General features: G+C 55.6%; 1 protein-coding gene across 3 annotated transcripts in view; it reads left to right on the top strand.

The window, feature by feature from the left end:
- TSPOAP1 (TSPO associated protein 1) overlaps window positions 1-14336 on the top strand; it is a gene marked incomplete at its 5' end in the record, with an annotated part of 70479 nt that overhangs the window by 9262 nt on the left and 46881 nt on the right. For 2 of the 3 annotated variants that reach the window (XM_082328086.1, XM_082328087.1), the window contains one exon: window positions 10699-10825. In XM_082328086.1, coding sequence (XP_082184212.1) covers window positions 10721-10825 — 105 coding nt within the window. Of the gene's footprint in view, window positions 1-3327; window positions 3436-5181; window positions 5311-7100; window positions 7278-10555; window positions 10826-14336 lie in introns of those variants that run through there. The other variant, XM_082328088.1, reaches the window with a different exon arrangement.

The raw sequence follows: 14336 nt of genomic DNA, 5'->3' as shown, positions 1-14336 counted from the left end.
GCTCTTCTCCTACCTTGCTCTGGTTTTAGGACAATTTCCCCCATGGCTAAAGAACATGGCACTTGGCTTAATTTTTTAGTGGCCGAGGATGCTCCTGATCGGGGGGGACGTGACTTCCCGGAGACCCTCCCTGCCACCCCGCGGTGTCAGCTCTGCCTCAGCTCCTGCAGACTCCAGCTCGCTGAAAACCTCCCCGACCGAGGGATGCTTTTGGATTTCGGCTCCTGCCAGCACTTCTGCTTGTCTTTATCAAGAAGAGTTGCTTCGGGGGCAGCCTCTGTGCCTCTTCTCCCTAATGATTTCCTCAGCTCCCTTCAAAAAGCACCGTCCATGGGGCCATGAGTGTGGCCTGCAGCAAGGCTGCACCGTGCAGCGCAGGAACCTTGAGGAACAGCGGAGCGGTTAATAAATTAAAAGCTATTTCATTATAGGAAATGAATGTTTAATGAGCGTGGGATGACGTCTAGACAGTCCTTCGGTTCCAGGCTCTATGCGGTCTTGGAGGAGGGTTCAGCTGACGCAGCCGGCGCCGGCTCAGCGCCGGGGGGAAGATTTGGCAAAGCTTTCCTGGGCAGTGAGGTCCCTGCGCGGGACAGATGTCCTGGCACGGCGGGGATCTCCTGCCTCCATGTCTTTTCGCTGCAGATGCCCCTTGTGCCTCTCTGGGCAAAGCCCCAAGGAGCTGCGGCCGCAGCGGGACGTGCTGGCAGTGGGGAGGCTTGGCTGCGTGCCTGGCCCCAGCCTGGAGCACACAGCCACGCTCTCCCGCTCCATGGCACCTCGCCCGGGGGTCCTGCAACACCCAGGGAACTGGAAAGGACATCCCAGGCTTTGCCACGTCACGGGCTCTGGAGTCGTGGCAAGGAACCTGGGCTGAACTGGCGACAGCCCTGTAGGATGAGGGTGAGTGGTTGTGAGATTTTGCATCCCGCCCCGATGATGATGTTGTTTTATAGCTACAGAAAAGGGGTTTCAAATACAGAAATTTGGATGTAAGTCCCCCAAAGATCCCCTGCCATGCTGGAAGTACCCATTGTCCCCTGCAGAAACCTGGCGCTGACAACGTCAGAAGTCCTAGCTGCCTGATGGGGAGACGCAGAAGCACATCAGCTCCTCCGCAAAAGCTCTTCAGCGCCTATCCCAAACACAGAAGTCGCGGCTGAGTTTGCTCAGCCTGTCTCAGTGCAAGCAAGCACAGGCAAGAAGCTCAAGGCCTCTCGGCAGCAGGCAAGAAGATGGAAATAATGCATTTTGACTTCATCCCAGGGGCTGCCTGCTTGGCTCTGGGGATGGTGGCAGTGAACCAGCCCCAGGCGCTGCCATGCACGGCACGGGAGATGCTGGTAGGACCCCCCCCACGCCGTACACCCACCCTGCTCTGTCCCGCAGCATCCCCTGCATGGGTGCCCAGCCCAAGGAAGTGCTTTGCTGTTCCTGGAGCCAGCAACAGGGAAATATTCTTGGGGTCACCTCGCTGTCCCTGTAAAGCAGCAGGGATGGGACCAATGCCACAGGATCTGGGTCTCTGGGCCCAGAGCGCTGCACCGGGCAGGGTGCTTGGATCCCAGGGCAGCTTCTTGGCTCCCCCAGGTCGCTGAGTTTGGGGAAGTCCTTGGTTCCTGGCGCTGTCCTGACCACGCTTGGGAGCAGCCCTGAGTCACTGGAGAGCGGGAGAGGGCAACCAGGTGCCTGGGGACTGCTGCGGTGGCCCCGGGGACTGCGGCAGTAACTGCGCCTTTGTGCCTAGGGGAGGAAAAAAGAAGAATAGAGGAAAATAAATATGTTTTTGCTTTCTCACAAGTGGAAAGCAGTACAATCTCTTCCCATGGGGCATTTCACTCTGGCTTTCTCAGACCCTGGGATTTCTGCAGGGTGGACACCTGCAAACCACTCTGCCCAAGGCCTGTCAACTCGTGGCACCTACCATCCCGTCCTGGTGGCTCAGAGAGGTGGTGGCACCTGGGGAAACTGCGTGAGGCCAGTAGGGAGGGCTGGGTGTTCTCTTTTGAGGTTTTTGTTTGTTTGTTTTTCAATCTCTTTCAGTTGTGTTTTCCCTCCCTGCTCTGCCAAGGCGTTTCCATACAGGCATGAGAGGCTGGGAGAGCCATGGCATGGGCACGGCAGCCGTGCCAGAGGGTTCAATGGGGTGGACTTTGTGGCAATGGTCTCCTGCCCTTTTTCTCCAATGGCCATGATTGAGAAGCCAAAACATAGTATTGGTCAAAAGTGTAGTGAGTTTTAGCCGGTCTCAGACCTGCCTTAGTGGCACCCAAGTGCTGTGAGCTGCCCGTCTAACTTCTTGCTACTACAAAAGCTTGGGCAGCATTTCTCTGGTAGCTGAGGGGTGTTTCACTCATAGCCTTGGCTTGCAAACTGCAGAAGCAGAGCTGTGCACCGGGAAGGTCGCAGCCGTTCAGCTGCACCAGCAAAGACTGGCCGGGCACTGGGATCAGGTCCTGCAAAACCTGCCTGGCTGCTGGGAAAACATCTGGCCAGGTCTTCTCGAGGTGCGTGGCTTGCTGCTGCCATATGGCAGCGGTGAAGCAATAGCGTGGCTCTGAGCTTTGCTAACGCACAAAAATACTTTCTGGGAGCCTGCTTTGGCAGTGAGCCTGCGGCGAGTTGCTCTGAGCAGGAAGCAGTAACCACAAAGCTATATATACAGCTCCCGGCAGAGCTGCTCTGCTTTTGATGTGACAAAATTAAGGTGGTGTTTTTGCAAAGAAATCCAGCATGTCGCCTTCTTCCGGAGCCAAGGCTGACACAGAGAGGGCAGAGCCTGGGGCCCGGCTCCTGGGTGGCTCCTGGGCCAAACTGGGGGAGCTGGCACAGGGAGATGGACGAGGAGCTCTCATCGCCTCTTAAAGCCATGCGGTGTTGGAGGCCACCGGGTGCCTGAGCTGTGGGGAGCAGCGCACGTGTCCGGGGTGTCACGGCTTACGCTCTGCCTGCCTGGCTCTTGCTGGCTCTTGAGCTGTTTTAGATGGTACCATAGCAAAATGCAAGTGGCTGGGGGTGACACGGGGGTCTGGGCAAGTTGAAAGCATCCTTAAAGCTATGGAGATGGTAGCTGTCACCCGCAGGTGATGTAGCCCTGTCCTGAAGGCCACTTGTCCCCAAAAGGACGTGCAGCCCCTCGCCTCCTCCTGAAATCAGCCTCCACGTTCCACCCTGCCCTTTCGCTGCCTGCACCCCGACCCTGCCAGCCTCCCCGCGCAGCCAGGCCGGGCTCGCTGCGGGGCCAGGGCGGGCGTGCAGCTGCGGTCCCTCTCCCCCTCGCCCCGGGCAGGGGAAGCCCTGCCTTGCCTCTCCCGCGCTGTTTTGCAGAGTGGGACTGACTACGGCTTCCTCGTGAGCCAGAACACGAAGCTCCTGAGCGCGCTGGAGGACCTGCGGCACCGCTGCTCCAGCCTGGCCGAGGAGAACAGCTTGCTGGTGAGCAGAGGATGCGGCCCCATCCTGCGCCCTGGCCAGGTGCTGGGCCGGCTGCCAGCACGGGATGCTCCGTGGGGAGGGAGTCCCGGCCGTCTTCTGCCACCTCCAAGGGATGCTGGCACATGGGATCGGTGGGGCATGGCCAGTGGGGAAAGGGGGCCTGGGTGCTTTGGGTCCCCTGGGTGCCCTCGCACTGCACCCATCGTTGGCTCGAGCAGGACCCCTTCCTCTTGATGCAGAGCCGAGCCAGGACCCTCTGCTGCCCTCTCTGCCATCTTTGGTGCTATTTGCCTGCTGGAAACCACAAGAGGCTTTAACGCAGCCACCCTCGAGAGCAGGCAGAGAGCAAGGCAGCGGCGAGCTGATGGCAGGGGAGGGGGAAGTCGCTCTTGTTTCCTCTTTAATTGGAAAAGCAGAAACACTGATTCACTCGGCCTGGGCTTTGGGTGACGGTGCAGCACTGCCCCCTGCTCCCACGGGAGCTCAGCACCCGCCTCCTCCAGCTGCACCCCCAGCACCCAAAGCCAAACCAGGCTGCTGTAGCCTGGGCCACCCATTCTGCCCTGCTTCCCCATCCCTGGCTCCCCAGGCCCACGGTGGGCAGCCAGGACCCTCGGGAAATACAAAGAGGGGACGTTCCCCTCCTGCATCCTCCCTGCAGAGCATCAGCCCCTCGCGCAGCCCCTGGAGAGCATCAGCCCCTTGCGCGGCCCCACGGCGCAGGGATGCGGCCACACCCGGGCCCCTGAAAATTTGATTGCTCAGCATTTCAGATTTATATCACCACATTCAAAATGCGTATTTTAGATAAGTTTCTTACACTAAAAGCGTAAATCCAGTATGACCTGCACGCTGGGGGGTTACCCCTTATCAGTCATCTGGATTTTAGCAAAGCACTATCATGTAAGCTCTCATCAAATCTTACTCTCAAAAATCAGCCTCGGTCTTCCGGCTGAAGAAAAGCAGTGAAAGCAGCAAGCACCCGTGGTGGGATCTCACAGGGGTAGGGAGGAAAATAATTGGAAGGATCAGCTGATCTGACATTTTTGCTGATGTGAAAAGACAGAACAACACATCTGGGTACGACCTTGAGAGAACGAGCCATCAGCAAGCCGCAGCTTATCGAAACGGACAGATAACAAATAAAAGGGGATTAAGAGCGAACAGAATCAATAGGAAGGAAAAGGAAATTTGCTTTGCAAACATCATAGAGTCCTTTGCTGCTTTCTCCTCGTTCCCCCCAACTCATGCTTCAGCGTCATGAGAAAAAGGACAACGGCGAAGCTTGCAGTGGCAGCGCAGCACAAATCCGCAGCGATGTGTTGAGTCCTGTAACCCCAGGGAAATAAACTGGGAAGACTTTGGAAGAGAAAGCCCAAAGGGTGGGTGGCCGGGCCAGACCGATGCTGGAGACGCGGCATGTCCCAGCCGGCAAAGGCAGAGCCTGCAACAAGCGCGTTGCGGATGGAGAGGGATCTCGGAGGACGGCCTGGGGTGGGGTAAGGGGCATCTCAGGGGGACCAACAGGTCACATTAACAAAAATACTGGGAAAAACACAGGTTTCAGTGACTGGAGAGATGATGAGCAGAGGTCGGTGTTTAATGGTTGGGACAGCGGTAAGAGAACAGGCCAGGCCCTGGCTGGGAACAGCCCTGTGGGTCAGGCAGGGCTGGGGACCTTGGCTCCCCTTAACACCCCTGGCGCGCACAGGGGCTTCACCTCGAACCTCTCCTTCTGTTATCTAGCGCAGGAGCTGCTTCCCCCAGACGGAGGAGAAGGTGAAGCATCTGAAGAGGAAGAACGCGGAGCTGGCGGTGATCGCCAAGCGCCTGGAGGAGAGAGCCCGGAAACTCCAGGAGGCAAACCTCAAAGTGGTGAGTGCGGGGCTTGCCGCGGCTGGGCACGGCTGGGACGGGCAGCTGAGCTAGGAGAGCACCTCGTCACCGGGACTTCTCGCTTGCTGCATCTATTGAGCTAGAAAGGCCTTTTCTTTCCCCTTTTCTTAAACCTACAGCAAACACGCTTTGCACATCAGCAGCAGGGCAAGAATCACGAAACCCAGCCATCGCCAGCTTCTGCTCGCGTGTGGGGAGCTGGCTTTGAGCAATTTCCTCCTGCTTGGTTTCTTGCTGTCGATGTGCTGACCTACCTTAAGATGTTAGTTTAAGGTAATTAGCTCAGCTTTCCCTGGGCAAGTCGTGAAAATAATTCATCTGACTTCACTGAAAAGAAACAGGAAGTATTTGAATAAGAAAAGGAGTGCGGTAAAGCAAAACAGGAAGGGGTGAGGGACTCGCTCGGCCCCATCCACACCTCGCTTGCATTGCTGCACAAGCTGCGTGGTTTTTTCCTTTCTCCAACCCAACAGCAGCTTGTTGCAAACCCTGTAGTATCTGACACGGGGCAGGAGTAGCGGGAGATGTGGGATCTTGGGCACAAGCGCTTGCGTGAGCTTGTGGAGTAAGGGAAAACCTTTCTTCCCTTGGAAGGAAACCGGGGATTGTGATGGGGAATTCAAGCCCTGTAGGACAGGGAGGAGGAAGTGAAAGATTTGCTGAAGAGAAGGTAGGGGGTTTTCCTGGCACTGCCTGTCCTCGCTGTCCCCAGGCACCGTGCCGCCCGTCTGTCACGGGGTTTTGGTACTTGCAGGGCAACCGTTGCTGCCAGATGGACTTGTCAGATACTACGTTAAGAGAAATCATTTGATATACATCCAACAGCTCTGCAGACCCTCCAGCAACTATACAAATACTGTTTTATTTTTTTTCCCCGAGTGAAACTTTGGGGTGGTGACGGTTTAAGACCTGTGTGAGCCTTGGGAGAACCGACTTGCTGGGCTCCTGGGCTGGCCCAGGTCTCCCAAGAGCAGAAAGCCCTTGGATGGCTGAGGCTCGTGGAGGGTGGGCTGGAGGCAGGACCAAGCGGCTGCCCGCCCAGAGAAGGGGCCCTGAGGAGCTGGGGTTGATCTGGCAGCGGTTGCCTTCAGTGACTGGTATGCAGGGCCCGGCCCGCAGCTTCTGCACATGGGCGAGATGCTCGGGAGGACCTGGGGAGGAAACGTTTGCACAGAGGGTGCCATGTTCCTGCGCAGGCAAGGGGAGAGAGTCCCCCCTCGCCAAATTGTCAGGCTTTGTGCAGACAAAAATAGCTGGACAGGGAGAGGCAGGGTTTGATAAACTGGGCTCTCTCTTGCCTCCCCCTTTGCCTGGATCTTCCACTCACCTGTGCTGAAGCCCTCTTTCCCGCTGCCTAGAAACCCACAGCAACTCCGTTTCTCCTCCTTCATCCTTGCTCCCATGCTCATCTCTCCTGCCATCCTCCCCTCCTCCTCTCTGCTGCCTTCTCCTCCTTCTGCCCTTGTTGTGTTTTTCTCTCCTCTCCCCACCCGCTGTTGCCCTGCCTGCAGCCCCCCGTGCTGACTGCACCCATTGGCCTCAGCCGCTGAGCACCTTCACCTTCCCACCTCTCTGATCCACTTCTCCATCCAACCCTTCCTCCGTCCTCCCACTTTTTTGTACATCCGTCATGCTCCTCTGTCTGCGTGTCTGTCCGTTGCGGCTAGGCTGCATCTCTGGGCAGCGCTCCCTGCCCGACGGCTGTTGGGGTGATGGTTAACAACCACCAACGCGTGTGGCTTTCTCCCTTGCTGCCCTCTCCGGTGTAGGTAACTGCTCCGGTGCCTCTGAAGGGCTCCAGCCTGGAGCTGTGTAAAAAAGCATTTGCCCGCCAGCGTGCCAAGGACCTGACAGAGCAGGCCAGCGCTCTCCTGGCGAAAGACAAGCAGATCGAAGCTCTGCAGCAGGAGTGCCGGGAGCTGCAGGCTAAACTCATCGCAGGGAAGGTGAGACACTTTCTGGGCCATCACTTGGCGGCTGGGGACAAGCAGTGCAGCAACAGTGATGGGAACGGGGCTCCAGGCAGCGGTGTGAGGGCAATTAGTCCCAAGACTGAAAACAGGGCATTTGATGTGCGATTTGGATGGAGGTGAGCGTGGCAGAGCCGGTGTCCAGGCCCCTCCAGAACAGTGTGTTGGGGGACACCCCGGTTGTCCCACTGTGAACTCATGGGTCTGAGCTGCCATTTCCAGCAGCAACTAAAACTCTCCCCCTGGAAAACCCCCAAGGAGCCACAAACACAAGATGACTTTTCACAGTGCTGAGCTTCAAGCAAGATGTAGAAGCAGAACCTCCCTTTAAAGTCTTTCTTTAAAAAGTAAACCAGCTAAGCATGTTCCCAAGAACCAACCTAAATCCCGTGTCTTGAGCTGCAGCTTTCTGAGTGCTCACAGCCACCACGAGACTGGCGATAACTAGGCGCATCCTTGTACGACTATGACTAAGGGGACAAATCATTAAGCAGGGGTGGGCGTTCATGAAACCATCTACAATGCTGATGCCTGCGCCGGGGCTGGTGACCTACGTTCCCCTCTGCACCAGCACAGAACTTGCCGACGTAAATGACGGGATAAAACGGATAATTCAGCTCATCCCAAGACAGATGTCTAAAACCGGTTGGATGCGTCGCTCCCTCGAAGCACCGCTTCTCTGCGATGACTCCGAAAGGAGCCTCTGCAGACAGCTGAAGCTAGGTGAAATGATTCCCACTCAGGGTGACTAAAGCAACCTGTTCTGGGCATATCAGCTATGTCTTTTGTTCCCGAGCTGGACGTTTTCAGTTTAGGTCAGTTCATAAGCTCTCCTGAGCAGCTCAGTAACGCTAGCGCTCGCACGGGATTCCCCGTTTCGCTAATGCAGATGTGGTCAAGTGCAACCCTACCTTCCTGCACCCCGCTGAACTGAGTGAATACCTACATTTCTACCTACCCTACTTCCATGATATTTAGGTGGCAAATACTTCCTCGCTGAAAGCAGCTTTATTTCTGTCCCTGACTTCCCCGTATGTTCATTTAAACTATGGGTTTGTAGGTAGATTCTCAGTCTTTCCCTAATGTAGATCTCATCAGGACAGGAACGATCGGCTGTTTGTACAGGCTGCCCCACTGGCCCCTTCTGGCATTAAACCACAGCAGAAAGTGACCCAGCTCTGACTGTGCTCTACGGTGTCACCAAGAAGAAATTCCCTTCCTGTCCCCCTGATTTCTCACCGCAGACCCCCACAGAAGTGGGAACAGACCCCTCCTACAGCAGTCTGATTTTCCTAGCAGAGCGTGCTGGGCAACCTGAATCTGCCAGGGCCAGGAGAGTGACAAATTGTAGAGGAATGTGACAAAGGCGGGTGAGCAGGATTCTTTACTGGCCAGGGAAATACACATGGGCGCAATCCTCAGGGTTGATGAATTCAGCCGCTGCCTTGCTAGGGCATGGGTGACCACCCCAGCTCAGTGGGTGAGACCGGCTGCTTGTGTAACTGCCGAGGCACCGGGAACGGGGGGCATCGATACACGAGCAGGGAATCCGCAGAGAAGAGAGCAAGAGAGATCATTCTGTCTGAGCTTGTTTTTCCCATTTCTCTTCCAAGCAAGTTGCTCATTAAATTTTAATTTCCAGCTAGTTAAAATTCAAAATTCACATAATCTGTCTGCAGCATGCAAAATGCATTATGCCAATGAAGGGCTTTATATGCAGAGATATTATGTGCACGCTCAGAGTTTGTAACCAAATCAGTTTTAATCTAGGGTATTTAAATCAGCACAAATTTTTCGGTAGCTATGAAACAGATCTACTCAGTTCCTTTCCAGCGGCAGGAGGGACACCCTGCATGCCGGGCTGCGGAAGCATTGGCCTTGTTTTGCAAAGTCAGGGCTCTTAGGATAGGATAAAATGATTTCCTGAGCTCATGCTCCAGTGATGGGCTTCCAACCAAACCCCAGCTCCAGCGAAAACCAGGCTACAATTCCTTGCAGCATGGCTCCTTGGAAGCGGGGGACTGCGGGGAACAGCAAGGCAGCTGCAGGGGACGTGTATAATAGAAACTGTGAGTGGAGGACTGAGCTTTTTTTTCTACTCCCTTGTTCCCCCAGGCTTCGGAGGCTGTCTGTTGGGAATAGCTGCCTTTTTTTGGTGGGGGAAGGGAGATTTTATACAGAGCCGCAGCCAATTTTGTTTAAAGAACTAGTACCCTGCTAGCCCGAACATGGGTCTGGCACAGAGGAGGCCCAGCTGCTCACTTCTTGAATCTGTAATCAGTTCCCATTAATGCTGCCTCAGTTTCCCCTTTGTAGCGTGAGAGTAGCCATGGTTTTCTACACAAATTGTATTTATAAAGCACGCGCTATTTTTAGGGTGAGTAAGAAGTGAACAGGGAAGCAGATTAAATTTGTCCTGGATACCAATTACGCGTTGAATTCACTGGCTTAGGAGCTTTCCAGGGGAATGAGCAACGTCTCCTCCAGCAGCGTATTTGTAAAGACAGGTTTTCATAATCAGCCTTTGTACGTACGTATGGACATGCAGGTACATGTTTCTTCAGCTTCCTGAAATCTGAAAACCTTTGAAGAATGAAACAAGCTGGTGACATAGTCTCATCGTTTTTTTGTGAGAGTAAGATTGCACTGGTTTCCTTCCAAAGCTGCTGGTTTGGGGTCCGGAGTGGGCGAGAGTGACCCCTTGTGCTAAGGACAGGGGCCCATCCACACATACTGTCTCTGGAGAGGCTGGAAATCAAGAAGGTTTGCAAACCAAACGTTATCCTGAGTGAGAAGTGAACAAATCCCAGATGTTCTTCATTCTTTCCAGCATTTAAAACCCTAACTACCGTTAGGGCTGCAGAGAATGCCAGCACCCACATCAAGGAGGTAAACCAGCTCTCGTTTGGCTGGGAAATGAAATTATATTATCCTGACACGCTCTCTGCCGGCAAGCACTGAGAAAGCACACGCTTAGAAAAGCCCTTTTGCTTTGCCCTGGGATGGCTGCAGAAGCATTACAGGCTAGTTTTGATCTGCGGGAGGGATAATGTATTTGCATAAGGGATGCAAAGTGACTGCTTTTGACGCTTTGGAGACCCAGGGAACAGAAATCTTGGCGTGCCACATTACCTGGTTCTTGCCAGTGTCTCCTCAGTAAGGCTTTTGGAGTTTGCATGTTAAATCACCACCCCGACCTGTTCCACCTTTTCCAGCTTGTCAGTGACACGATGTTGTGTTTGTGTTTCCCGCAGGATGACCCTCGCTGCCTGAACGTCATCGAGTTTGATCGCCTGTTGCGGGAATCCCAGCGAGAGGTGTTGCGGCTGCAGAGACAGATCGCACTGAAGAATTTCAAGGAGTGTCTACGTTCCTCCAAAATCAGTTCAGGCGGCGCTTTGCCAAGCACTGCCACACGCATGGGACCGCCCGCACCGACGCTAAATACCTGCATCAAAGGTTCACCTCTACCGAAGGAGAGCCGCTTGGGAAACCCAGCGCTTGGAGGGGAAGCGCGCAGGGAGGTGAGACAAGTGGGTCAGCGATCTAGAAGTTTTGCTGTTTAATTATTCAGTTAGTTAAACAAGGCCAGGTCGGATGGGGCTTTGAGCAACCTGGTCTAGTGAAAGGTGTCTCTGCCCATGGCAGGGGTCTTGGACCTAGATGATCTTTAAGGTCCCTTCCAACCCAAACCATTTGATGATTCTATGAATTACTGTTCTTAGGAAACTTAAGAGTACGTGAGCGCTGCGGTTCGCATCTGCTGCGAACAGGCGCTGCGCTGGTTTGTAAATGACGGATTCGAGCGCCAGGTCTCATCGGGCGAGGGGGGCCATGGGCGCTGCTGGCAGCCCACTCCAGCGCGGGGCCACTGAGCCACGCCGGGGGCTCGGTCCTGCTCACCTTCCCCAGCACGGGTCTCCTGCGCTGCCTGGTCCAGCCTAGGATACCCAGCAACCCCTCTTTTTACCCTCATTTGATGAAAACACACGGTTTCGGTGTTTGCGGAGGTTCGGGCATTGGCTCCCAGCGGGTGAGCGACGGGCACCCACGGCTGGGGTGGCGATGGCAGGGAGGCCGGCTGCTCCCTGGGCCCCCTCCCCTGCCAGGGACGGGCCCGTCCCCCACCGCCCCCGGCGCAGCGCCTCCAGCCAGGGCGAACCCCCGCGGCGGGCCGGGCCTCAGGCCCAGGCCGCGCTGAGGAGCAGGGCCGCGGCCTGGCCCCTTCCCGGGGCCCCGGCCCCGCGTTCTCGGCGCGGCCCGGCCCCGGCCGCCCCTCCGCGGCCGCAGTGGTACGGCCCGGCAAATCCGGGCCGCCTCAGGGCGCCGCCTCCCCGCTGGCGGGCCGCGCAGCCGGCAGGTAAGGCCGGGCCCTCCCGCGCCGCCCCTCGCCGGGCCGGGCCGGGGGCGGCTGCGGCGGCGCCTCCGCCGGGGGCCGGGGCGGGCGGGCCCGAGGGACCGGCGGGGAGCGGCTCCCCCGCCGCGGGGCCGAGCCGCTCCCGGGCCGCCGCGGCAGGCCCGGTGGAAGCCGCGGTGAGAGGGCCGGGCCGGCCGAGGGGCTCAGCCCGCCCTGGGGACCGAGGTCAGGGCCGGCCCTGCTGGGCGCCTCCGGCGAGGGCGCACCGCCCCCGGCAGCCGGGGCCGGGGGCGCGGGGCCGGCAGAGGCCTCCGGCGCTGCCCGCGGGTGGGTGCGGGAGGCCGGGCCTCGGGTGGCAGATGCACCCCGCTGCCCCCGGCTCCGGCCCTTCGCGGGTTGCCCGAGGCAGGGGCGGCAGCGCGGGGTCCGCTGGCTCCCGGCGGGTTCGTCTGGCTGGGGCCACCCCGTTTCTTTCCGAAGGTGTCGGCAGCCTCGGGGTGCCCTGGCAGAATTCCTCATCTCTGGGCTGCCTGAGGACGGGCCGCTCGTCTGCCCTCCCAGCTCCCACCAGCTGCTCTCGTTTCTTGCTCCCCAGCTCTTACAGAAGATGTATTGAATATTCATTCCTTGTTCGCCTTTTCCAAGTCACTCGTGAGTTTATAGGCCCCTCTCCTCCAGCCGTTTTTTTTTTTTCTTTCTAGCCTCTTCCATTATTCAGTGTTAATCATCTTTGTCTCCTTCCTTTGTACGTTTTCTCTGTCATTCTGTGTTGGGGGAAGCAGCGCTGCATGCAGTATCCCAGACGCTGTGTCGTTGATTTATACGCTGGCATAATGAAGTTTTCTCTCCCTTTCCCAACAGATGTCTTTGCCTTTTTGTCTAAGCACTGGGTTCTGTTAAAACATCATTTGTCTGATTTCCTTCTGTAATCCCTCAGTGTCATGAGGCCCTTTTCACCATTTGTCTCTTTGCTACATCAGTGCTTGGAGAGAACGGTTCCTGTAGCCTCTCTTTTAGTCCTCTCATTTTTAGTAGATATTTAGCTGCGAGAAAACCTTCCCCCTCATCCTGCGCTGGCTCAGCATCCGCAGAAGCCTTTCAAAGCTCTGAATGTGTTCAGAGCACCCAAGCAGATTGTCCCTGCTGGATCTCCCTCACCTATTTGCTTGCTCACACCTTAGCACAACTCTTACAGATTTGTGAGTGTGGGGTTTTTTCCCCAATATACATTTCTTTGGGTTTTTTTTAAGTATCTGCCTAATCTTTGTTGCAATTTCTTTCAGTTTGCCAGGAACAGCCGTCAAATGTACTGGTCTGTGTTTCCACAGATCTGCACTGGAATACTCTTAAAACTTGACATTTCCAGTTATTTCATAGGAAGGCGGTGTCGGAGGAGCGACACGCTACACGTCTTGATTCAGTTAGTGCTGAAGTGAGAGGTGCTGTTCCTGTCGAAGGGGGTTTTTGAACCCTTGGGTGAATATTGTCTGGTCTTGGTGATTTGTTACTGTTTATTTTGTTGGCTTCCACAGTTCTTCTTAGACACAGTTCAGTTTGAGAGAGATCCTCGGCTCTGTTCTTCGTAGTTGGAGATTTCTGCCCTGGTGGCCCCTCACCCCCCAAATTCCTCCGTGATGAAGAGGGATGCACAGATGACTTTTTTTTCCCCCTCTGCTCTGCCCTTGTCTTCCTTGAATGGCCCTTCCATACCTTGGTTTTCAACTGACCCTGCAGATTCTAGCAGACAAGAACATGTATTACGATCTTTCTCATGGATGCTTTTTATTTCTCTGATTCAGGAGAGCCTGTCCTCACAGTCAAAAGATTTTCTGGCTGATAAATAGCAACAAGACTAAGCCCGACAGTGCTGCTGAAGGGGGAGCACGGAGGCTGTTGCCAGGTGAAACCTGTAGCGCAGAACACGCCGGGCTCAACGGGCTGTATTCACGCGGGCGCAGGGCTGCCCTGCTGAGGGTGAAGTCAGCTCTTGCGGCAGTAACCACAGTTACCCTAATTCAAAGAAATTACTTTGCTCTTCTATCCTGCTCCCCAGCACAGCGCGTCAGGGCAGTATTCCCCAGCTTTCAAAAAACTTCCTCAGAGTATAAGGAGCAAACGTCTCTTCTAAGTGTCCTTGGAAAATCCCATTTCTCTGTTCTCCTTCTGATTTCTCTACTTCTTTATTTAGGGTTTTGGGGCGATGCTTATTTCTGTAATGACAAATCATAATTTAGCGGGGATTTCTTTCAGCGGCGGTGCTGGCTTCAACAGCCTCCTGGTCACCACTGCGTGTTCCCACTGCCCCTTCAGTTGTGTCGGTGCAACTCATGTTGAGCAGTGGGACGTGACGGATCCGAGTTAAGAACAACCTGGCAAACCCAGCCTTCCTCCCCCCTCGTCCTGAAACCTGCATCAGTTTTCTGGTCTGGCTCTGCCTGCGCAGAGCTGCGCTGGCACAGCTGAGGGAGCGGGGCATGGTTAGGAGGAAAACGCTGTAGCGATTCTTTCAGGGCAGGATTGCAATGATGATGATGATGATGCCAAGGGCAGAGCTTTCTAGAAAGTCTACAATATTTTTAATTTACTCTGTTGCCTGGTTTAAACTTCCTGGTCGTTTGCCAAAGTACGGGTACTTCTGTGCCTGTTGTGTATTTGGCTTTAGCTGGTACAGCCTGGGG

Source organism: Platalea leucorodia, assembly GCF_965183815.1.
Source record: "Platalea leucorodia genome assembly, chromosome: 16".
Lineage (NCBI taxonomy): Eukaryota > Metazoa > Chordata > Aves > Pelecaniformes > Threskiornithidae > Platalea > Platalea leucorodia.
The sequence above is the reverse complement of the archived record's forward strand: the minus strand, read 5'-3'. Positions and strand labels throughout refer to the sequence as shown.